General features: G+C 43.0%; 1 protein-coding gene across 3 annotated transcripts in view; it reads right to left on the minus strand.

Moving 5' to 3' along the window:
• Positions 1-25,326, minus strand: part of LOC140194557 (probable C-mannosyltransferase DPY19L4) — a 99,780-nt gene that overhangs the window by 8,382 nt on the left and 66,072 nt on the right. For all 3 annotated transcript variants that reach the window (XM_072251784.1, XM_072251790.1, XM_072251776.1), the window contains exons 14-18: positions 23,038-23,158; positions 21,638-21,694; positions 18,464-18,546; positions 12,574-12,706; positions 302-460 (exon numbers count right to left, since the gene is read on the minus strand). In XM_072251784.1, the coding sequence (XP_072107885.1) occupies positions 302-460; positions 12,574-12,706; positions 18,464-18,546; positions 21,638-21,694; positions 23,038-23,158 (553 nt within the window). The remainder of the gene's footprint in view (positions 1-301; positions 461-12,573; positions 12,707-18,463; positions 18,547-21,637; positions 21,695-23,037; positions 23,159-25,326) is intronic.

Consider the following 25,326-nt stretch of genomic DNA (forward strand, 5'->3'; position numbering starts at 1 on the left):
GTCCTTTTCACAGAAATCCACAAAACAAAGAACAATAAACGTAGAAGCCCCAATGCCTCCCCCACACATCCATACTTATTCAAACTTCTCTTAAACGTTGCAATCAACCACTATCGCTGTCAGCTCGTTCCACACTCTGAGTGAGAAAGCTACCCTACCCCTCATGTTCCCCCTAAACGCTTCACCTTTCACCCTTACTTCTACTTTGTGGATATTTTCCAGACATAATCAAGTTGTACCTCTGTCCTTCTGCCCAACTAATATGCAAATACTTGGAAAATAGATTTTAGATCAAACTTACATGGCCATTCGCAACATCCACCAAATCCTTGACTCGGCAGCCTTTCACTGAACCCATGTCATTACAAATTCCCTCCTCGATGATAACGTAGTTGGCTTTGTATGATGTGAGAATCATATAAATATCTTCTGCAGATCTCCTGGAGTAGACCTGGTAGATCTGGTGACAAATTTTTTAAATCATTAACACAAGAGATCCTGCAGATGCTGGAAATCCAAAGCAACACACACAAAATACTGGAGGAACTCAGCAGGTCAGGCAGCATCTATGGAAATAAAGTTGACTTTTTGGGCAGAGATGCTTCTTCAGGACTGGAAAGGGAGGGGGAAGAAGCCAGAATAAAGAGGTGGGGGTGGGAAGGGAAGGATTTCGAGCTAGAAGGTGCTAGGTGAAGCCAGGTGGGTGGGGGAGGAGAAGGATGAAATAAGAAGCTGGAGATAAAAGGTGGGAAAGGTAAAGGGCTGAAGAAGGAATCTGACACCAGAGGAGAGTGGACTGTGGGAGAAAGGGAAGGAGGAAGGGTAACTTTCAGTCAGGTCTGCGTTCAAGTTTGAATAAGCAGAGCTTTGCGGCAGTTTTCTCTAAGTGGTACAATCGGTGTCAGGGAGTCTGTGAAAGAGCTGGCTTTCAATCAGGACAGAGACTGAGATTTTAAAGGCAGATTCTCTGAGTCTCTGACTGAGATTTTAAAGGCAGCGTCTCTGAGTTGAGGAGTGAGAGGGATTCATCAGCAAGGGCCAATAAAAATAGTACAGGTGCAAGCAGAGTGGCCATTCCTTTCAGTGTACCAGTGTTTAGAGTGACTTTGCCTCATAAGGCTCAGGTGATATGAGGCTTGGGTGAGGTAAAGTATCTTACAAATTACTCTCTTTCTGTTCTTATCAGTTCATTCCTCGTTTGTTAGGGCATGGCAGTTTAGTGAGAATGGCAACACATGCAAAATACTGGAGGAATTCAGCAGGCCCGGCAGCATCAATGGGAAAGAATAAACAGTTAACACTTTGGGCCGAGACCCTTCATCAGGACTGGAACAAAGATATTAAAAGTCGGAGTAAGAAGATGGGGAGGAGAGGAAGAGTACAAGGTGGTAGGTGATAGGTGAAACTGGGAGAGGGGGAGGGATGAAGTAAAGAGCTGAGAAATTGATTCATGAAAAAGATACAGGGCTGGAGAAGGGGGAATCTGATAGGAGAGGACAGAAGACCATGGAAAAAAGGGAAAGGGGGAGGAGCACCAGAGAGTGGTGATGGGCAGGTAAGGAGGGAAGATGAGAGAGGGGGAATAGTGAAGGGGGGGGGGTGGCACAATTACCGAAAGTTTGAGAAATCGATGTTCATGCCATCGGCTTGGGGACTACCCAGACAGAATATAAGGTGTTGCTCTTCCAACCTGAGTGTGGCCTCATCACAACAGTAGAGGTGGCCGTGGACTGATGTGTCAGAATGGGAATGGGAAGTAGAATTGAAATGGATGGCCACTGGGCAATCCTGCTTTTTCTGGCAGATGGAGCGTGGGTTCTCCACACAGCAGTCTCCCAGTCTATGTTGGTATCACCAATGTACAGGAGGCCACACTGGGAGCACTGGATACAGTAGATGACCCTAACAGACTCACAGGTGAAGTGTCACTTCACCTGAAGGACTGTTTGGGGCCCTGAATGGTAGTGAGGGAGGAGGAGGAGGGGCAGGTGTGGCACTTGTTTGCAAGGAGAAGTGCAGGAGAGGGATCAGTGGGAAGAGATGAATGGACAAGGGAGTCGCGTAGGGAGTGATCCTTGCAGCAAGCAGGTGGTGCGAGGGAGGTAAAGATGTACTTGGTGGTGGTATCCCGTTGGAGATGGTGGAAGTTATGGAGAATTACGTGACAGACGTGGAGGCTGATTGGGTGGTAGGCAAGGGCAAGAGAGACCCCTTCCTTGATGTGGTGGTGGGTGGATGGGGTGAGGGCATATGTGTGTGAAATGGAAGAGATTTGGGTGAGGGCAGCGTTGATGGTGGAGAAAGGAAAACCTTTTTCTTTGAAGGAGGAGGACATCTCATTAGTTCTGAAATGAAATGCCTCATCCTGAGAGCAGATGCGCCAGAGATGAAGGAATTGAGATAAGGGGATGGCATTTTTATAAGTGACAGGAAACAGGCATATTCCAGGTAGCTGTGAGAATCAGTGGGTTTATAAAAGATACCAGTGGATAAACTGTCTCCAGAGATAGCGACAGAAAAATTGAGAGGCGAGGGAGATGTTGGAAATAGACAAGGTAAATTTAAGGGCAGGATGGAAGTTGGAGGCAAAGTTGATGAAGTCAATGTTGTCTTGGATTGAGTCCATGACACTCTCAAGGGCAAGGGTGAGCAGCCTGAAGTCCTGGTACAATTGGCACCAATGACATCGGTAGACAAGCTGAAGAGATCCTGAAGCGAGATTTCAGGAAGCTAGCTAGAAAGTTGAGAAACAGGGACCTCCAAATTGGAAATCTCTGGATTGCTGCCTGTGACACGCACCAGTGAGGGGAGGAATAAGATGATTTTGCAGATGAATGCGTGGCTGAGGAACTGGTGTAGGAAGCAGTGGTTCAGATTTATTGGTCACTGGGTTCTCTTCTGGGGAAGGTACGACCTGTACAAAAAGGACAGGTTACACTTGAAGCAGAGGGGATCTAATATCCCTGCGAGCAGGTTGGCTAGCATTGTTCAGGAGGATTTAAACTAATTTGGCCAGGGGGATTGGAATCAGAATGGTAGTGCTGAAGATGAGGTAGCTGGTTTACAAACAGAGGCAATGTGTAGTGAGGAGAGGCTGTTGATACGGCAAAGTTACAATCAACAGGATGGGCTGCAACATAAAAGGCAGGCAACATCGAAAAGGGTGAATACAGATGTTGTATTTGAATGCACGCAGCAGACAGAATAAGGTCGATGAACTTGTAGCATAGTTACAGATTGGCACGTATGACTCTGGCACGGAGTCTGACCCTGTGGCTCAGAAGGGTAGGGAAAGGAAGAGGATGGCAGCAGTGATAGCGGACTCTATAGTTAGGGGGTCAGACAGGCGATTCTGTGGACACAGGAAAGAAATACAGATGGTAGTTTGCCTCCCAGGTGCCAGGGTCCGGGATATTTCTGATCGCATCCATGATATCCTGAAATGGGAAGGATATCAGCCATGGTACTTATTGGTACCAATGACATTGGTAGGAAAAGGAAGGAGGTCCTGAAAACAGACTACAGGGAGTTAGGAAGGAAGTTGAGAAGGACCTCACAGGTAGAAATCTTGGGATTACTGCCTGTGCCACGTGACAGTGAGTATAGTAATAGAATGAGGTGGAGGATAAATGCGTGGCTGAAGGATTGGAGCAGGGGGCAGGGATTCAGATTTCTGGATCATTGGGACCGCTTTTGGGGCAGGTGTGATCTGTACAAAAAGGACGGGTTGCACGTGAATCCCAGGGGGACCAATATCCTGGTGGGGAGAGTTTAAACTAGAATTGCTGGGGGGTGGGAACCGAACTGAAGAGACAGAGGTTGGCTCACAAATAGGGAAAGCTTGGAGACAGTGCGAGAAGGAGGATAGGCAGGTGATCAAGAAGGGACATGCTCAGACTGATGGTTTGAGATGTGTCTGTTTTAATGCAAGGAGTATTATGAACAAAGCAGATGAGCTTAGAGCGTGGATCAGTACTTGGAGCTACGATGTTGTGGCCATTACAGAGACTTGGATGGCTCAGGGGCAGGAATGGTTACTTCGAGTGCCAGGCTTTAGATCTTTCACGAAGGACAGGGAGGGAGGCAAAAGAGGTGGGGTCCACTGAGTCTCTGTGAGTGGGTTAAAAACAGGAAGGGGTCAATAACTCTACTTTGTGTTTTTTTATAGACCACCCAATAGTAACAGGGACATGAAGGAGCAGATAGGGAGACAGATTCTGCAAAGGTGTAATAATAACAGGGTTGTCGTGGTGGGAGATTTAAATTTCCCAAATATCAATTGGCATCTCCCTGGAGCGAGGGGTTTAGGTGGGGTGGAGTTTGTTAGGTGTGTTCAGAAAGGTTTCTTGACACAATATGTAGATAAGCCTACAAGAGGAGAGGCTGTACTTGATCTGAAACTGGGAAATTAACCTGGTCAGGTGTCAGATCTCTCAGTATGAGAGCATTTTGGAGATAGTGATTACAATTCTATTTCCTTTACGTAGCATTGGAGAGGGATAGGAACAGATAAGTTAGGGAAGTGTTCAATTGCAGTAAGGGGAAGTATGAGGTTATCAGGCAGAAACTTGGAAGCATAAATTGGGAACAGATGTTCTCAGGGAAATGTACGGAAGAAATGTGGCAAATGTTCAGGAGATATTTGCATGGAGCTCTGCATAGGTACTTTCCAAAGAAACAGGGAAAGGATGGTAGGGTACAGGAACCATGGTGTACAAAGGCTTTGTAAATCTAGTCAAGAAGAAAAGAAGAACTTACGAAAGATCCAAAAAGACTAGGTAATGATAGAGATCTGGGAGATTATAAGTCCAGCAGGAAGGAGCTTTAGAATGAAAGTAGGAGAGCCAGAAGGGGCCATGAGAAGGCCTTGGCAAACAGGATTAAGGAAAACTCCAAGGTATTCTGCAAGTATGTGAAGAGCAAGAGGATAAGACGTGAGAGAATAGGACCAATGAAGTGTGACAGTGGAAAAGTGTGTATGGAACCGGAGGAGATAGCGGAGGTAGTTAATGAATAAGACCATAAGACAAAGGAGCAGAAGTCGGCCATTCGGCCCATCGAGTCTGCTCCGCCATTTTATCATGAGCTGATCCATTCTCCCATTTAGTCCCACTCCCCCGCCTTCTCACCATAACCTTTGATGCCCTGGCTACTCAGATACCTATCAATCTCTGCCTTAAATACACCCAATGACTTGGCCTCCACTGCTGCCCGTGGCAACAAATTCCATTGATTCACCACCCTCTGGTTAAAAAAATTTCTTCATATCTCTGTTCTGAATGGGTGTCTTTCAATCCTTAAGTCATGCTGTCTCGTACTAGACTCCCCCATCATGGGAAACAACTTTGCCACATCTACTCTGTCCATGCCTTTCAACATTTGAAATGTTTCTATAAGGTCCCCTCTCATTCTTCTAAACTCTAAGGAATACAGTCCAAGAGTGGATAAACGTTCCTCATATGTTAACCCTCTCATTCCCGGAATCATTCTGTGAATCTTCTCTGAACCCTCTCCAATGTCAGCACATCCTTTCTTAAATAAGGAGACCAAAACTGCCCATAGTACACCAAATGAGGTCTTACCAGCGCCTTATAGAGCCTCAACATCACATCCCTGCTCCTATACTCTATTCCTCTAGAAATGAATGCCAACATTGCATTCGCCTTCTTCACCACCGACTCAACCTGGAGGTTAACCTTAAGGGTATCCTGCACGAGGCCTCCCAAGTCCCGTTGCATCTCAGAACTTTGAATTCTCTCCCCATTTAAATAATAGTCTGCCCGTTTATTTCCTCTGCCAAAGTGCATAACCATACACTTTCCAACATTGTATTTCATTTGCCACTTCTTTGCCCATTCTTCCAATCTATCTAAGTCTCTCTGCAGACTCTCTGCTTCCTCAGCACTACCGGCCCCTCCACCTATCTTTGTATCATCAGCAAATTTAGCCACAAAGCCATCTATTCCATAATCCAAATCGTTGATGTACAATGTAAAAAGAAGCGGCCCCAACACGGACCCCTGTGGAACACCACAGGTAACCGGCAGCCAACCAGAATAGGATCCCTTTATTCCCACTCTCTGTTTCCTGCCAATCAGCCAACGCTCTATCCACGTATGTAACTTTCCTGTAATTCCATGGGCTCTTATCTTGTTAAGCAGCCTCATGTGTGGCACCTTGTCAAAGGCCTTCTGAAAATCCAAGTATACAACATCCACTGCATCTCCCTTGTCTAGCCTACTTGTAATTTCCTCAAAAAATTGCAATAGGTTTGTCAGGCAGGATTTTCCTTGAAGGAAACCATGCTGAGTTCTGCCTATTTTGTCATATGCCTCCAATTACTCCGTAACCTCATCCTTGACAATCGACTCCAACAGCTTCCCAACCACCAATGTCAAGCTAACAGGTCTATAATTTCCTTTTTGCTTCCTTGCCCCCTTCTTAAATAGCAGAGTGACATTTGCAATCTTCCAGTCCTTCGGAACCATGCCAGAATTTATCGACTTTTGAAAGATCATCGCTAATGCCTCCGCAATCTCCACAGCTACTTCCTTCAGAACACGAGGGTGTATTCCATCTGGTCCGGGAGATTTATCTATCCTTAGACTATTCAGCTTCCTGAGTACTCTCTTTGTCGTAATTGTGACTACGCACACTTCTCTTCCCTGCCACCCTTGAGTGTCCAGTATACTGCTGATGTCTTCCTCAGTGAAGATTATGCAAAATACTCGTTCAGTTCCTCTGCCACCTCCTTATCTCCCATTACAATTTCTCCAGCATCATTTTCTATTGGTTCTATATCTACTCTCACCTGTCTTTCACTCTTTATATACTTGAACAAGCTTTTAGTATCCTCTTTGATGTTATTTGCTAGCTTTGATATTATTTGCTAGCTTTGCTTCAGAATACTTTGCCTTCTGTGGGCAAGCCAGTTCTGGATCCACAAAGCAATGACCTCTTGGATCCCATGCCTCCTTACTTTCTCAATAAGCAGAATATATTCAGAATACTTTGCTTCAGTATTCACTGCGGAGAAGGATCTTGGCGATTGTAGGGATGACTTACAGCGGACTGAAAAGCTTGAGCATGTTGATATTAAAAAAGATGTTCTGGAGTTTTTGGAAAGCATCAAGTTGGATAAGTCACTGGGACCGGACGAGATGTACACCAGGCTACTGTGGGAGGCAAGGAAGGAGATTGCTGAGCCTCTGATGATGATCTTTGCATCATCTATGGGGACGGGAGAGGTTCTGGAAGATTGGAGGGTTGCAGATGTTGTTCCTTTATTCAAGAAAGGGAGTACAGATAGCTCAGGAAATTATAGACCAGTGAGTCTTACTTCAATGGTTAGTAAGTTCATGGAGAAGATCCTGAGAGGCAGGATTTACAAACATTTGGAGAGGCATAATATGATTAGGAATAGTCAGCATGGCTTTGTCAAAGGCAGGTCGTGCCTTATGAACCTGACTGAATTTTTTGAGGATGTGACTAAACACATTGATGATGGTAGAGCAGTAGATGTAGTGTATATGGATTTCAGCAAGGCATTTGATAAGGTACCCCATGCAAAGCTTAATAAGAAAGTAAGGAGGCATGGGATCCAAGGGGTCATTGCTTTGTGAATCCAGAAATGGCTTGCCCACAGAAGGCAAAGAGTGGTTGTAGACAGGTCATATTCTGCATGGAGGTCGGTGACCAGTGGTGTGCCTCAGGGATCTGTTCTTCTGTTCTGGGACCCCTGCTCTTCATGATTTTTATAAATGACCTGGTTGAGGAAGTGGAGGGATGGGTTAGTAAATTTGCTGATGACACAGAGGCTGGGGGTGTTGTGGATAGTGTGGAGGGCTGTCAGAGGTTACAGCGGGACATTGATAGGATGCAAAACTGGGCTGAGAAGCGGTAGATGGAGTTCAACCCAGATAAGTGTGAAGTGTTCATTTTGGTAGGTCAAATATGATAGCAGAATATAGTATTAATGGTAAGACTCTTGGCAGTGTGGAGGATCAGAGGGATCTTGGGGTCCGAGTCCATAGGACACTCAAAGCTGCTGTGCAGGTTGACTCTGTGATTTAGAAGACATACGTTACATTGTCCTTCATCAATTGTGGTATTGAATTTAGGAGCCGAGAGGTAATATTGCAGCTATATTGGACCCTGGTCAGACCCCACTTGGAGTACTGTGCTCAGTTCTGTTCTGATCACCTCACTACAGGAAGGATGTGGAAGCCACAGAAAGGATGCAGTGGGGATTTACAAGGATGTTGCCTGGATTGGGAAGCATGCCTTATGAGAATAGGTTGAGTGAACTCTGCTTTTTCTCTTTGGAGCAATGGAGGATGAGAGGTGACCTGATAGAGGTGTATAAGATGATGAGAGGCACTGATCATGTAGACAGTCAGCGGCTTTTTCCCAGGGCTGAAATGGCTAACACAAAATGGCAGAGTTTTAAGGTGCTTGAAAGTAGGTACAAAGGAGATGTCAGGGTTAAGTTTGTTTGTTTGTCTCTTTTCTTTTAAAAACACAGAGAGTGGTGAGTGCGTGGAATGGGCTGCCGGCGACGGTGGTGGAGGTGGATACGATAGGGTTGTTTAAGAGACTCCTGGACAGGTACCTGGAGCTCAGGAAAATAGAAGGCTTTGGGTAACCCTCGGCCAAATTCTAAGGTAAGGACATGTGTGGCACAGCTTTATGGGCTGAAGGGCCTGTAATGTACTGTAGATTTTCTATGTTTCTATGTGATAGGCAACATATCGCTGAAAGAAGATTATAGCTGGGAGCTTAATGCCCAAGGATACACATTGTAATGAAAGGATAGGCAGGAAGACAGAGGGGGTGGCATTGCCCTGTTGATAAAATCTGAAATCAAACCACTAGAAAGAGGAAGGTGTTGAATCATTGTGGATAAAGCTAAGGAACTGCAAGGGTAAAACCCTGAACAAGAAGGCACAACAGTGAAGAAGATTGTGGCAAACAAGGCTTCCACTCCCCATCTTAACTGCATTTTACAAAAACACCATTGAGAGTGTCCTGACAAGTTGCATCTCCATCTGGTCTGGGAGCAGTCGAGCATCAGACCAGAAGTCCCTACAAAGGGCTATGAGAACAGCTGAGAGGATCATAGGGGTCTCCCTACCATCCATCGGGGAAATCTATCAGGAGCGCTGCCTACGCAGTGTCCTTAGTATTACTGAGGATCCCACCCATCAATCAGCATCTTCTATGACTCTCCACCATCAGGCAGGAGACTATGATGCATAAAAACAAGAGGGGTCAGGAACTCCCAGCTGCATCAAATTCGAATGTGTGACTGGTTAATCTGTTCTGTACTTTACAATATTTATCATCAATGCACTTTTGTTTGTTGCTTATGTGCGATTCATCTGTAGATTTTATCTTTACCTTCATAGGTTATTCTGTGTTATGTGTGTAAGAGTTTCTTTTATTTTACTGCTAAGGTGAATAAAATGGCTTCTCTGTACTGTTAATGGTTAAGACAGTGATTCTCTATAGCAGTATGTTTGGATTATAATTAGTGATAACGGGACTTGTATTCATTTGTTAACCAATTGGGATAGATGTTATTCTTTCTGTCTATGTGAAAGCTGTTAGTTGCATGGGCTTTGGGGAGAAGGCGTGAGGAGGATGAAGAGAGAAGACATGGCTTGAAGAGATGGTTGCCGGACCCGCTGGGCCTGGGCTTGGGGCAGGAGCCCAGGGGTCGACGACGAGCCAAGGAGGATCAGCGACAGGGAATCCGTGAGCTCCAACGTTTGTGCACTGGACATGTTTATGAGATTATTGGTGTCTTTTATTTGTTTTCCTTTTCTTTTGTTCTCTACTAACCCCATACTTAAATATAAGATCTTAATCGTTTAACCGCACATTGTGGACTGAATGTTATTTCAAGGTACAGATGTTACACAGGGGATACAACACACAGCAACCTCCCAAACTTGATTACCCAGTTTGGCGGGGCCGAAGGCTGCTCTCCCCAGATGGAAGCGAGCCTGAGGCTTACCAGGGGGCTACATGTGTACTACTGTGCTTTGCATCCCGGTTCGGAGGAACATTGTCTCGTTTCTATATATATGGTTATATACATATATGTAATTAAATGACAATAAATTTCACTTGACTTGACGACTAAAAAGACCCGGATAGAAGTTGTATACAAACCCCCAAACATTAGTAAGGATGTGGTCTACAAATTACAATGGGAGATATAAAATGCATGCTAAAATGGCAATGTTACAATAATCACTGGGGATTGCAATATGCAGATAGACTGGGAAAATCCGGTTGGCGCTGGATTCTAAAAGGGGGATTTTCTAGAATGTCTACAAGATGGCTTTCTAGAGCAGCTTGTGGTTGGGCCCACGAGGAGATCAGCTATACATACAAAATGCTGGAGGAACTGAGCAGGCCAGGCAGCATCTAGGAGAAGAGTACAGTTGATGTTGACTGTATTTTTTCCATGGATGCTGCCTGGCCTGCTGAGTTCCTCCAGCATTTTGCGTGCGTTGCTCGGATTTCCAGCATCTGCAGATTTTCTCTTGTTTGTGAGGGGATCAGCCATTATGGATTGGGTGTTGTGCAATGAACCAAATGGGGCAATTGACCATAGGTTGATAGAACTCACCCTGAAATTTGAGGAGAAGCTACAGTCAGATGTATCAGTATTACAGTGGTGTAAAGGAAATTACAATTGGAAAAAAACACTGGCAGAAATGACGGCATAGCTACGACATCTAGAATTTCTGGAAGCAATTCGGAAGGCACAGGATAAATACATCCCGAAGAGGAAGAAGTATTCTAAAGGAAAGATTACACAACCATGGCTAACAAGAGAAATCAAAGCCAATGTAAAAGCTAAACAAAGGGCATATAATAGAACAAAATTAGAGGGAAGTTAGAAGATTCGGAAGCTTTTAAAAACCAATAGAAGGCAACTAAAAAGTCATTAAGAAGGTAAAGATGGAATATGAAAGTAAGCTAGCCAATGATATTAAAGAGGATACCAACAGTTTCTTCAGATATATGAAGTGTAAAAGAGATGCGAGAGTGGATATCAGACTGCTGGAAAATGATGCCAGAGAGGTAGCAATGGGGGACAAGGAAATGGTGGATAAAGTGAATAAGTATTTTGCATCAGTCTTCACTGTGAATGACACTAGCAGTATGGTGGAAGTCCCAGGTGTCAGAGGTCATGGGGTGTGTGAAGTTACCATTACTAGGGAGAAGGTTCTTAGGAAACTAAAAAGTCTGAAGGTCTAATAATCTTTCAAGAATCACTAGATTCTGGAATGGTTCCGGAAGACTGAAAAATTGCAAATCTCATTCCACTCCTCAAGAAGGGAGAGAGGCAAAAGAAAGGAAACTATAGACCAGTTAGTCTGACCTCAGTGTTTGGGAAAATGTTGGGGTTCATTATTTGGTGTCAGGGTACTTGGAGACACATGGTACAGCAGGTCACAGTCAGCATGGATAAAGTCTGTGATGAGGAAGGCAAATGCAATGACAGCATTCATTTCAAGAGGACTAGAGTATAAAAGCAACAGTGTAATGCTGAGACTTCATAAAGCACTGGTGAGGCCTCACTTGAAGTATTGTGAGCAGTTTTTGGCCCCTTATTTTGGAAAGGATGTGCTGAAACTGGAGAGGGTTCAAAGGAGGTTCACAAAAATGATTCCAGGATTGAATGGCTTGTCATATGAAGAGTGTTTGATGGCTCTGGGCCTGTATTCACTAGAACTCAGAAGAATGAGTGCTGATCTCATTGAAACCTGTCGAATTGTGAAAGGCCTGGATGGAGTAGATGGGACGGAGGATGTTTCTTATGGTGGGAGAGTCAGAGACCAGAGGACACAGCCTCAGAATAGAGGAGTGTCCTTTTAGACCAGAGGCGAGGTGGAATTTCTTTAGCCAGAGAGTGGTGAATCTGTGGAATTGTTTGCTACAAATGGCTGTGGAGGCCAACTCTTTCTGTATATTTAAGGCAGAGGTTGATAGATTCTTGATTGGTCAGAGCATGAAGGGAAATGGGAGGGGAGGCAGGATATTGCAGGGGGGGAGGCAGGATATTGGGGCTGGGAGGTAAATTGCATCAGCCATGATTAAATGGTGGAGCAGACTCAATGGGCCAAATTGCCTTAATTCAGCTCCTACGTCTTATAGTCTTACGGCAGCAGGGGCAGGTGATAGGCAGGCTAATAGAAGAGGTAAGAGGCCAAAGTAGGGAAATGAAGAGGGAAGGGGGAGGGTAAACAACAGTAAAGAAAATGCTAACTCTTTCAGAGAGATAACAGTAAAGGCACTAGATCTTCGGTATTTCACCCAAGCGGCTATCATTGATGAATGATCATTGAAAATGTATTGTTAAATTATTGAACACCGGTGTCACAGAATGCTACGATGATCATCAAATATCCAACCAGATTCCTTGTTAACTATGGTTTACTGGTGCAATTTACGGCCAGACACAATCCCTTCAACTGTGATGTATACATTAACTGTATAATCTCAACCTGCTGGAACTCAGATATGCATCTCGATAAGCCAAAGTGAAGCACTCACCTCCTCTGTGCGCTTTCTCAGGTCTCTATCGGAGTAGAGTGGGTGGGTTGTCACTGTCCGACCCGTGCAGAGTTTCACAGTTCCCATGAGCTGCATGCTTCCCGCAAACACGGCTGCACTGGGAGTTTGTCTTCTGGAGAATTGGGAGCAATAGTAAGGATCTCTTTCAATATACTAACTATAAACAACAGAACTGTGTTGAAAATCAGGCTCCTGAACTTGAGAGGAAAACCACTCACGCCATCACTCAACTGTTCCTGCAAACTATAGTCTCACTTTCCAGGACTCTTATCTCATGTTCTCGATATTTATTGCTTATTTGTTTATTACTATTAATATTCTTTCTTTTTGTATTTGCATTTTACTGTCTTTTGCACATTGATTGTCAGTCCTGGTGTGCAGTTTTTCATTGATTCTATTGTGTTTCTTTGCATTTACTGGGAACGCCCGCAAGAAAATGAATCTCTGGGTACCATCTGGTGACATGTATGCAACCAATGCTCAACTTTATTTTGCCATATACTTTTAACTGTATCAGGAATTTACTGTGCTGTGTTGGTCAGGGTGTGACATGCAACAAAAAATACCAATATTCAACAATTATAAAGAATTACATTAAAGTAAACTTAGAGGTTAAAGTACAGATATGGAATAAAATATGTATAAACACCAGCGTACATTTACAATTCAAGTTTCAAGATTGTTTACTGTCATTCTTCAGTTCACAAGTGTAGAGAACAAAATGATTGTTTTCGGGATCTGAAGCAGCATAAAATAAACACAATCAGCATAAAAAACACAATAAACTCAAATATGAAAGCAATCCTATAAAACACAATGTACAAGTGAGTGACTGTGGCCATATACACATAAGATGAGCTCACATACGTAAACTGATTGTACATAAAGTGTAGCAGTATCTGTACATACTCCTATAAGTGGGGGTGGGGGATCCAACTGAAACCTATATTGAAAGGCCTCGATAGAGTGGACGCAGAGAATATTTCCTATAGTGGGAGAGTCTCGGACCAGAGAGCTCAGCCTTAAAATAGAAGAGTGTCCCTTTAGAACAGAGATGAGGGTGGTGAGTCCGTGGAATTCGTTGCCACAGACAGCTGTGGAGTCCAAGACGTTGGGTATACTTAAAGCCCAGTTTAATAGGCTCTTGATTGGTCAGAGCATCAAGGGCATGAGGGAAACTAAATCTGTCATGATGAAATGGCGCAGCAGACTTGAGGGGCCAAATGGCCTAATTCTGCTTCCCTGTTTTATGGTCTAACATGAGACAACTGACAAAAAGTGATAGTGACAAAATGATTTTTGGCAAAAGGAACTCTTACATTATAAACAGTGTTATAAAAAATGGTTTAAACCGTTTACAATGCAGTGCAGTGATGGGGGTAATAGATAGAGAAGGTATGGGGGGGGGGGGCTAATTTGAATGCTTGAAAGGGTAAGACGATGGAACACACACCTGTCCTCATAGAAGGACAAAAGTGGAGACAGCGAGCAATTGAAAGTTCCTGGTTGTTAATAACTCTGAGGATCTGTCTTGGACCCAACATATCGATGCAGCTGCAAAAGAGGCCAGCCAGTGGCTATACTTCATTAGCAGTTTCAAGCATTTGATTTGTCACTTAAAACACTTGAAACCTTCTACAAATACAGAATACTCTAACTGGCTGCATCACAGTCTGGTATGGGCAGGGGGCACTACTGCACAGGATCGAAGCAAGCTGCAGAGAGTTGTAAAGTTAGTCTGCTGCATCTTGGGCACTAGTCTCCCCAAGATCCAGGACATCTTCAAGAAGCGACGCCTTAAAAAGGTGGTGTCCGTCATTAAGGACCCCCATCACTCAGGTCATGCCTTGTTCACACGGTTACCATCAGGAAGGAGGTACAGAAGCCTGAAAGCACACACTCAGCAATTCAGGAACAACTTCTTCCCCTCTGCCATCCGATTCCTGAATGGACATTGAATCCACGAATACTACCTCACCACCGTTTTTATTTCTATTTTTGCACTATTTATTTAATTTAACTTTTAAATATATACATATACTTATTGCAATTTACAGTTTTTTTCTATTATTGTACTGATGGTGCTAAGTCAAATTTCACAACATGTGTCGGTGATTCTGAATCAGACTAACTGTCTGGGGGAAGAAACTTTTAAGATGGCGTGAAGTTTTTGTTTTAATATCCCTATAGCGTTTTTCAGAAGGCAGCTCTTTTAGAAAAGAATCTATGATCCTTGTAATCTTCCTGAAGATTGCAATCTTTTCAGTGAAAATTGTCAGTGGTGGGGAAAAAATAGATCTCATACTTCTAAGCAGTGAATGAGTGGCTTAAAACTTCTTTTGGGAAATCTAGAAGTGGTTCCCATACAACTCAGTGTTACAAAGCAACCTGTCACTTTCTTATTTTCTTAAATGATAACATAATAAAAAAGGGAGAAAGAGGCAAAAACAACCATTCAGGTTATTTTTAAAAGGGCAGCTTTTCTTCAGCATGAAGATCAGCATTATGCAAATGAGATACTCCTATTTAAAATCCTCAGCCTCCCTACGATTACCAAGATCCCCTCATGTCCAAAAAATTGCCATGAACTTTTTGGAATTGGATAGACAGCATTAAAAATATCCGACAAACAGCACAGCATATTGTGCAAGGTAATCCATAAAACAAACTACCTGTGTTCTCCAAAAACAAATCAGAAATATTATTTTAATATTCCATTGTGAAATCCATTGCATAGTTCAAAAACATTTCAAAACCAATGTCTCAGTATTAGAACACAGAACAGTTCAGCAGAACAGGCCCTTCGGCCCACAATGTTGTGCTGAACTAATTAAATTGGTAATCAAATGGCCAACCAAACTAATTCCCTCTGCCTACCCAATGGCCGTATCCTTCCATTTTCCTCACATTCACATGCCTATCTAAATGTCTTTTAAAAGTCGCTAATGTATCTGCCTCTACCACCACTCCAGGCAGCGCATTCCAGGCAACCCACCACTCTCTGTGTAAAAAAAACTCGCCTCTCACCTCACCTTTAAAACTAACCCCTCTCACATAACATGCATGCCTTCTGGTATTAGACATTTCAATCGGTGGAAAAAGATGCTGTCTGTCTACTCTGTCTAAGCCTCTCATAATCTTATAAACTGCTATCAGATCTCCACTCAATCTCCGCCACTCCAGTGTAAACAACCCAAGTTTGTCCTACCCCTCATTATAGCACAAGCCCTCTAATCCAGGCAGCATCCTGGTGAAGCTCTCTTGCACCCTGCCAAAGCCCCAGCACTCTTCCTATAATGGGGGCAACCAGAAATGTACACCTCCAAGAGGACCACAACCTTGTCATGGCTTGGAGGCTCGCATGTCTCAATCACCCAGAGAGCTATGTCGGCTGGAGTCAGGACTTTATGCTTTGGCTCTTGATAGGGTCACCCGTGCCAAATAGGACAAAGGGTAGAGGACAGACTAAGAGTGGCCCACCGGTCCTCCAGATTCAGGGGTTCAGCTCAGGGCTAACAACCCTGACTGGCAAAACAAAACTGTTACAGAAATAGCAATGAAGAATCATTCTACATCTGAGTGTGATAGTATTCCTGAGACTCCAAGCAGGACTTGCGTGGCTGACAGTAGTGAAAACCGAGAGGAAGCTTCTGACAGATGAAGGAAGCCCTGAACACCACCAAAGATGAAGCACCTTCCAGTGAGCAATAAGAACTGTATGCAATACTGTAGATTTGGCCTAAAAAGGCTGTATGCATTTCTCAGTAACTTTTTTTCAGATTGTTACATTAATATTGCAAGCAACGGACTGAAGACTTTTCTGTTTGTGTTACTGGCCTGCCCAGCTGCTACCAGACACCACGGTAGGAAAATGCAATTATCTTGGCTCCTAATCAGCCATTTGGCACCTTGAGTCTGCTCCACTATTCAATCGTGATCATTTATGATCTCTCTGAACCCCATTCTCCTATTCTCACCATAACCTTCGACACCCTGACTAATGAGGAACCTATCAACCTCCACTTCAAATACACCCAACCTCTTGGCCTCCACAGATGTCTGCGGCAATGAATTCCAGATTCACCAGCCCTGGCTAAAGAAACGCCTCATCTCTGTTCTAAATAGATGTCCCTCTATTCTGAAACTGTGCCCTTGGTCCTAAACTCACCCACTATAGGGAACATTCTCGGCACCACCAGTCCTCGAGGCCTTTCAACATTCGACAGGTTTCAGTAAGATCCCCCTCATTCTTCTAAACTCTGGTGAGTACAGGCCCAGAGCCATCAAATGCTCATTTGTTAACTCTTTAATTCCCAGAATCATGAACCTCTGCTGGACCCCCTCCAATGCCAGTACATACTTTCCTTGATAAAAGGTCCAAAACTACTCACAATACCCCAAGTGCAGTCTCACCAGTGCCTTATAAAGCCTCAGAATTACATCCTTGTTCTTATATTCTAGTCCTCTTGAAAGGAATGCTAACATTGCATTTGTCACCAACTGACTCAACCTGCAAGTTAACCTTTTAGTGGATCCTGAATGAGGACTCCCAGGTCCCTTTGCAACTCAGATTTTTGTATTTCCTCCCATTTAGTAATGTGGCCTTTCATAACCAATGTAGAAGGACGGGCAGCAAATTAAAATGTTACTATGCACAAATCTGTACGTTTCCAACTAAAGTTGCCAAACTCAGCTGCATGCAGAACAGGGTTTGCTGAAGAGGCTCAGTTGTGCACATTAGTGAGGCAGCTTCAAGCACGGCACGTGCCCCATCACCGTGAGAGCTAATCCTCTTTCTGTCTTAAGCTGCTGGCACTTTATCTGAAGATGTTCAGCTCCCCATCTGACCTTGGAAAGAAACGAAAGGTTGTGGTCTGTCATGAAAGACTGGGCTAAAACCATGATTCCCTAGTTACTTTTAAAAATTGGTCATTATATCCACATTAGTAGTAAAAAAATTATCCAAATTACCATTTCTATTGAGCTGAACTGATTCTACAACCTACGGATTTACTTTCAAGGACTCAACAACTCTTGTTCTCAGTGTTATTTATTTACCTATCTATTCATTATTATTTTTTTCACATTTGCAGATTGGTTGTTTGTCAGTCTTTGCACGTAGTTTTTCATTGATTCTATTGTATTTCTTTGTTCTACTGCAAATGCCCACAAGTAAATGAAACTCAGGGTTGTATAGGGTGACATATAGAGTAACAATCATTTCGTTCTCCTTTACACTCCTATACTGAATAATAACAGTACACAATCTTGAAGATCTTGAATCTTCAGTAAATTATCATTAACCGATGGTAGGAGATATTGAGCAACAGCGAGCAAATGGTATTAGACCACAGTTAAGCCACGCCCTTACTGAATGGATTGATAAAGAGCAGCAATAATCAAACCCAGGCCACTGGTATTGTAAAGTGTTATGCTAACGACTATGCTACCACGCCACCCCCAATTTGTATCATCTTAAAGTTTTGAATTTGATAACAAACTAGCACTGATGAGTTAGCGTGTTTTGAGGTGTACACTCAAACTCAACACTGAACTGATTCCACGACCTATAGATCTACATTCATGGACTCTACAACTCACGTTCTCAGTATTATTTGTTTCTTTTTTGTATTTGCACAGTTAGTCTTCTATTACACATTGGTTGTTTGTCAGCCTTTGTTGTATGGTATCCCTCAATTCTATTGTATTACTTTGTTCTACTGTGTCAGGGTTGTATATGGTGACCTCACGTACTTTGAACTTTACCACTGAGTTTCAGGGCTACACCATCAGATGCAGGTTGCCCACAGGACTTTGACTGATTCTGCAAGACCGATTTTAAAAAATGCGCACTGGTGTAACAACTTACTTGATCCAGTTCATCAGCTCCACAGTATCAGAATCATAAAATTCCTGAAGTTCAGAGAGTTCACTCATTACATCTGGAAAGAACTGAAGTAATTTTAAAAGTTAAATGTGTAAAGCTCAACAAAACCAACATAAACAAGTCAAATGCACAATTTCAGCATCAATTCTCTTGCCTTCTTCTCCAGAAGGTAACACCATACTAATGATACACTATCTGTCAAGTTCTGTGACTTCCAAAACATTAAACTAATTCAAAAGAAGACATGAGAGTCCAAAATGTGAGTCTAACTTTGTGCTTTTACTTTAAGCGAGGCATATACGTATTGCGTGGTAATGTGATGATGTACACAATTCATGTATTGATACATACAGCCTGTAATGAATTACAGGTGTCCCCCGCTTTCCGAACATTCTCTTTACAACATTTCGCTTTTACGAAAGACCTACATTAGTACCTGTTTTCGTTAACCAAAAGAGGATTTTCGCTTTTACGAAAAAAGATGCTCGTTTTAAACTTGTGTTTACCCCAAGAAAGACTACCATGACCATGAAGCCTTGTGCGGGCAGGTGTGTGCGCGTGCATGATGTGCGAAAGTGTGTACCTGTGCATGTGTGATGTGCGCGTACGTGCGAATGCATGACATGCACATGCGTGTACGTGCCGATTTTTCTCGACAAATCAATTTTGGCTCAAACTTCCCAAATCTGTTAAGTGAAACTACACTGTACATACATTATTTCTACTTTATATAGGCTGTGTATTTATCATATCATTCCTGCTTTCACTATATGTTAGTGTTATTTTAGGTTTTATATGCTATTTGGTATGATTTGGTAGGTTATTTTTTGGGTCTGGGAACGCTCAAAAAATTTTCCCATATAAATTAACGGTAATTGCTTCTTCGCTTTACGCCATTTCGGCTTACGAACGGTTTCATAGGAACCCTCTACCTTCGGATAGTAGGGGAAACCTGTATTTAAATGAACAAGAATGCTTAATCAAACAATATATATACAAGATTACTCAAGTATTACTGAAATACTAAATGCACAACATCAGTGCTTAGACCATAAGACACAGGAGCAGAATTAGGCCATTCAGCCCATTGAGTCTGCTCTGCCATTCCATCATGACTGATTTATTATCCCTCTCAACCCCATAACCTTTGACACCTTTACTAATCCAGAACCCATCAAACCTCCATCTTAAATATACCCAATGATATGTCCTCCACAGCCGTCTGGGGCAACAGATTCACCACCCTCCACAGATTCACCACCCTCTGGCTAAACAAATTGCTCCTCATCTCTGTTCTAAAAGAACGTCCTTCTTTCCTGAGCCTGTGCGCTCTGGCCCTAGTGACTTGTGGATCATTGGGATCCTTTCTGGGGCAGGTATGACCTGTACAAAAATGATGGGTCGCACCTGAACTTGAGGGAGATCAACATTCTTGCGGGCAGATTGGCAAGTGCTGTTGGAGGTAAGTTAGTTTGGCAGGGGCATGGGAACCAGGATAGAGGAGATTAATAGAACTTAGCACTGTACAGCCCATAATACTGTACTAACTTTTGAACTTACTCCAAGATCAATCTAACCTTTCCCTCCCACACAGATCTCCATTTTTCTATTACCCATGTGTCTATCTAAAGGTCTCTTAAACGTCCTTAATATATCTGTCTCTACCACCACCCCTGGCAGCACATTCTGCACACCCACCACTCTCTGCGTAAAGAAATTACGTCTGACATCCCCCCCTATACTTTCCTCCAATCACCTTAAAGTTATCCCCATTTACATTAGCCACTTCTGCTCTGGGAATGTCTATAGCTGTCCACTATGTCTCTTAACCTCTTAACTTCCTTCAGTCCACAGAGAAAAGCCCTCACTCACTCAATCTATCCTCATAAGACAAGCTCCCTAATCCAGGCAGCATCCTGATAAATGTCCTTATCCAGAATGCCTTACCTTGTTCAAATTTTAATAAGTGAGTTAATACTTGTGCCTCATTCAGATACATAAACAATGCAAGAATTCATTCAACAAAACATCCCAAGGCACTCTATCGCAACGTTTCCAAACAAAATGTGAGTCCAAGTCAAGGACTAACAGTCCGGGGTAAAAACTAAATATTTTGGCGAACATGAGGTTTTAAGAGAGAAAGAGAAGAACTGAAATTCAGAGAGTCAGGACAAGAGGGGGCTGCTAAAAGTATTTAAGTGTAGAGATGACCAGAAGTACAGATATCTGAAGCTGAAGGAGAATACAGAGCTTGTGATGGGCAAAAAGCACATAAGGAGCTTGGAAATAAGGATGAGGACCACAAAAGGGAGAAATTAGGTTTTTATCATTGATACATGTTAAAATATGTTATTTTGAGGCAGCAGGCCAGTGTGATACATAAAAATTACTATAAGTTACAATAAGGACGGATTATAGGAAGGATGTTGAGGCTTTGGAGAGGGTGCAGAAGAGGTTCACCATGATGCTGACTGGATTAGAGAGTATGGGCTATGAAGAGAGGTCGTACAAACAGGTTGTTTTCTCTGGAGTGTCGGAGGCTGAGGGGAGATCTGATAGAGGTTTAAAAGATTATGACAGGTATAGATAGAGTAGACAGGCAGTATCCTTTCCTCAGGGTTGAAATGTCTAATGCCAGAGGGCATGCATTGAAGGCGAGAAGGGTTATTTCATAGAGTCAATGTTTTTGCTGCTGCTTGTGCAAAGGGAAGTTGGGGGGGGGTGGCTTCAGGGCTTCGATGTTTCTATCATTCTGTGGGGTTTCGAGTTCTGTAAAGAGGGCCAAGTTAAATGTACTTTGAAACTTTGAGATATGAGGATTAAGTTTTTTACTCAGAGAGTGGTCGAGGCAGATACGTTAGGGATTAAAGAGACATTTAGATAGACACACGAATGTAAGGAAGATGGAAGGATATGGACATAAAGGATTAGTTTACCATTTGATTACTAATTTAATTAGTTCAGCAAAACATTGTGGGCTGAATAGCCTGTACCTGTGCTGTACTGGTCTATGTTCTATGTTCTAATAAGCAATCTGAAAAATAAGTAATGCAATTGCTGGAAAAGTTTTCCCACAATCTAAATTACTTTTTCTTGTGTCTACTTGCTAACACAACAAATCACAGTGCTGAAACATGAATCTACAAATGTACTCACATCCTTCCAAATGCTGAATCCTATTATTGTTGGAACTGCAGTACTCAACACAAGAGCCTGAAATTTTAAAGACAGCAATTATTATTGTGTAGCCAAGTTTTCATCAAACTCAATATATATGTTTGCTGATGACACAACAATTATAGGCTGTATCTCGGGTAGTGATGAGTCTGAGTACAGAGAGGAAATTAAGAACCTGGTGGCATGGTGTGAGGACAATAACCTATCCCTCAACATCAGCAAGACGAAGGAATTGGTTGTTGACTTCAGAAGGAGTAGCAGACCGCACGACCCAATTTACATCGGTGGTGCGCAAATGGAACAGGTCTAAAGCTTTAAGTTCCTCGGGGTCAATATCACAAATGGCCTGACTTGGTCCAACCAAGTAGAGTCCACTGCCAAGAAGGCCCCCCAGCGCCTTTACTTCCTGAGAAGACGGAAGAAATTTGGCCTGTCCCCTGAAACCCTCACTATTTTTTATAGATGCACCGTAGAAAGCATTCTTCTAGGGTGCATCACAACCTGGTATGGAAGTTGTCCTGTCCAAGACTGGAAGAAGCTGCAAAAGATAGTGAACACGGCGCAGCACATCACACAAACCAATCTTCCGTCCGTGGACTCACTTTACACCGCACGCTGTCGGAGCAGTGCTGCCAGGATAATCAAGGACACGACCCACCCAGCCAACACACTTTTCGTCCCTCTTCCCTCAGGGAGAAGGCTCAGGAGCTTGAAGACTCGTACGGCCAGATTTGGGAACAGCTTCTTTCCAACTGTGATAAGACTGCTGAACGGATCCTGACCCGGATCTGGGCCGTACCCTCCAAATATCCGGACCTGCCTCTTGGGTTTTTTTTTGCACTACCTTACTTTCAATATTTCTATTTTCTATTTATGATTTATAATTAAAATTTTTAATATTTACTATTGATTTGTAATCTGGGGAGCGGGAAGCGCAGAATCAAATATCGCTATGATGATTGTACGTTCTAGTATCAATTGTTTGGCGACAATAAAGCATAAAGTATTACTTCAGTGGGAAAGAAAAATGAAGAGCCCGTGAGCTTTAATGATCGAACTATATCAGGCGGCATGCTAGTGCAGCAGTTAATGCATTACTATACAGTGCCAGTGGTAAGATCGGGGCTTAACTCCATTGCTGTCCGTAAAGAGTTTGTACGTTCTCCATGTGGATTTCCTCTGACATTTCAAACATGCATGGGTTCGAGGTAGTGAGTTGTGGGTATGCTACGTTGGCGCCAGAAGCACAGCAAGGCTTGCGGGCTGCTCCCAACACAATCCTTGCTGAATTGACACAAACGACACATCCTGCTGTATGTTTTGGTGTGCACGTGACAGATAAAGCTAATCTAATCTTTAAAGGAATACTCCAGACTCACCAGAAGCAATGGAGGCACAGTTTTCAGTCGTAACCATTTAAAGACAGTCATCCAGAGCTGAGGGGAACATACACCAAAGGCAGCAAACATGCAAGCGTAAGGAGTCCATAAGTACTTTAAGCTGTGAAGGTACAAAAATGCAGCAAAGAATCAGAATCAGGTTTCTTATTTGCGGCATGTGACGTCAAATTTGTTAACTTAGCAGCAGCAGTTCAATGCAATACATAATCTAGAAGAGAAAGAAAAATCAAATAAAAATAATAAAGTAAATCAATTACAGTATACATATATTAAATAGATTAAAAACATGCAAAAAACATAAATACAGTATATTTAAAAAGTGAGGTAGTGTCCAAGGGTTCAATGTCCATTTAGGAATCGGATGGCAGAGGGGAAGAAGAGGTTTTAAGTTAACACCACCTTGATTAACAAGTCATCTCTGATAAACACCTCAGCCACCTACCCTCACTGTGAACAACATACTGCAATTTGATTAAAAAAAGTTGCTCAATAGCGCCACTGCCTGTCCAATAATTAAAATACACCAGAGAATTTTTTTACACACACACACACACACACACACACACACACACACACACACACACACACACGATACAGCACCTTCTGGCCGGCCACTAATTTAAAACCCTAGCCTAATCAGGGCACAATTTACAATGACAATTAACCTACGAGCCAATATGTCTTTGGACTGTAGGAGGAAACTGGAGCACCCGGAAGAAACCCATGGATTCCACAGGGAGGATGTAAAACTCCTTACAGAGGATGACAGGTTGAACTCCGAACTCCAATGCCCCAAGTTGAAATAGCTTCGCACTAACTGTGGCGCCAAAGAGTTATATAGCTTGGAAACTGATTCAGATTTATTATCACAGACAAATGTCATGAAAGTTATTGTTTTGCAGCAGTAGTACATTGTAATACATACTTTGCAGAATATATATAAATTGCAATAAGGAATATATGTAAAAAATGAGTAGTACAAAAAGACAGCAAGGATATAGATAGTGTTCATGAGTTCACTGTCCAGTCAAAAATCCTTAGAAATTACTAGACGTACCCATAGCCCTCTATTCTTCTAAGCTCCACGTACCTATCCAAAAGTCTCTTAAAAGACCCTATCGTATCCGCCTCCACCACCGTTGCCGGCAGCCCATTCTACGCACTCACCACTCTCTGAGTAAAAAACTTACCCCTGACATCTCCTCTGTACCTACTCCCCAGCACCTTAAACCTGTGTCTTCTTGTGGCAATCATTTCAGCCCTGGACCAGCCTCTGACTATCCACATGATCAATGCCTCTCATCATCTTAAACACCTCTGTCAGGTCACTTCTCATCCTCCGTCGCTCCAAGGAGAAAAGGCCGAGTCCACTCAACCTATTCTCATAAGGCATGCTCCCCAATCCAGGCAACATCCTTGTAAATCTCCTCTGCACCCTTTCTATGGCTTCCACATCCTTCCTGTAGTGAGGTGACCAGAACTGAGCACAGTACTCCAAGTGGGGTCTGACCAGGGTCCTATATTGCTGCAACATTACCTCTCGGCTCCTAAATTCAATTCCACGATTGATGAAGGCCAATACACCGTACGCCTTCTTAACCACAGAGTCAACCTGCGCAGCTGGTGCTGGTGATGCACTGGGCAGTTCTGACTACCTGTTGTCGAGCCTTCCCGCCTGCCACAGCGCAGTTTCAGTACCGTGCAGCTTGTCAGGAAGCTCTCTACTGTGCATCTGCAGAATGACACAAGTACAGACATTCAAAGTCCAACTCTCTTCAGCCTCCTCAGAAAGTAGAGGCCATGGTGAGCTTTCCTGACTGTGTATACTCAGTGCTGTTCAGCAACTTGCACAACAGAACCCTGAGCCACTGGTGAAGAAGCGTGTTTTCACATGTTCCACCTATTTATAGTCCCTCTCAAACAAGGACTAGTTTTTGTTCCCATGGGCAGTTTGATTCCCCACTAGGTATTTACATACAGCTTTCCTTTCACCTCCCAGTGATTTGGAAAGAAGCTAGTAAACTTTATGCCAAATTCTAAAAGCAACTAATTCCTACAAAATACTCAGCAATACATATCTAACTGAGAAAATACTACCCTGAATAATTTATTGAATTATATCAGTTCCTGAAGTTCTCACTGGATATGAATGTTTAAAAAATGCTGTCAAGGCCAATGATGGATCCTGATACCTTTCTGATCCAAAGGTTCTTCAGAAATCAAAAACAAGCATAAAGCTTATTACTTATGATTGTTTTAATAAGTGTT

Source organism: Mobula birostris, chromosome 1 (genome assembly GCF_030028105.1).
Source record: "Mobula birostris isolate sMobBir1 chromosome 1, sMobBir1.hap1, whole genome shotgun sequence".
NCBI lineage: Eukaryota > Metazoa > Chordata > Chondrichthyes > Myliobatiformes > Myliobatidae > Mobula > Mobula birostris.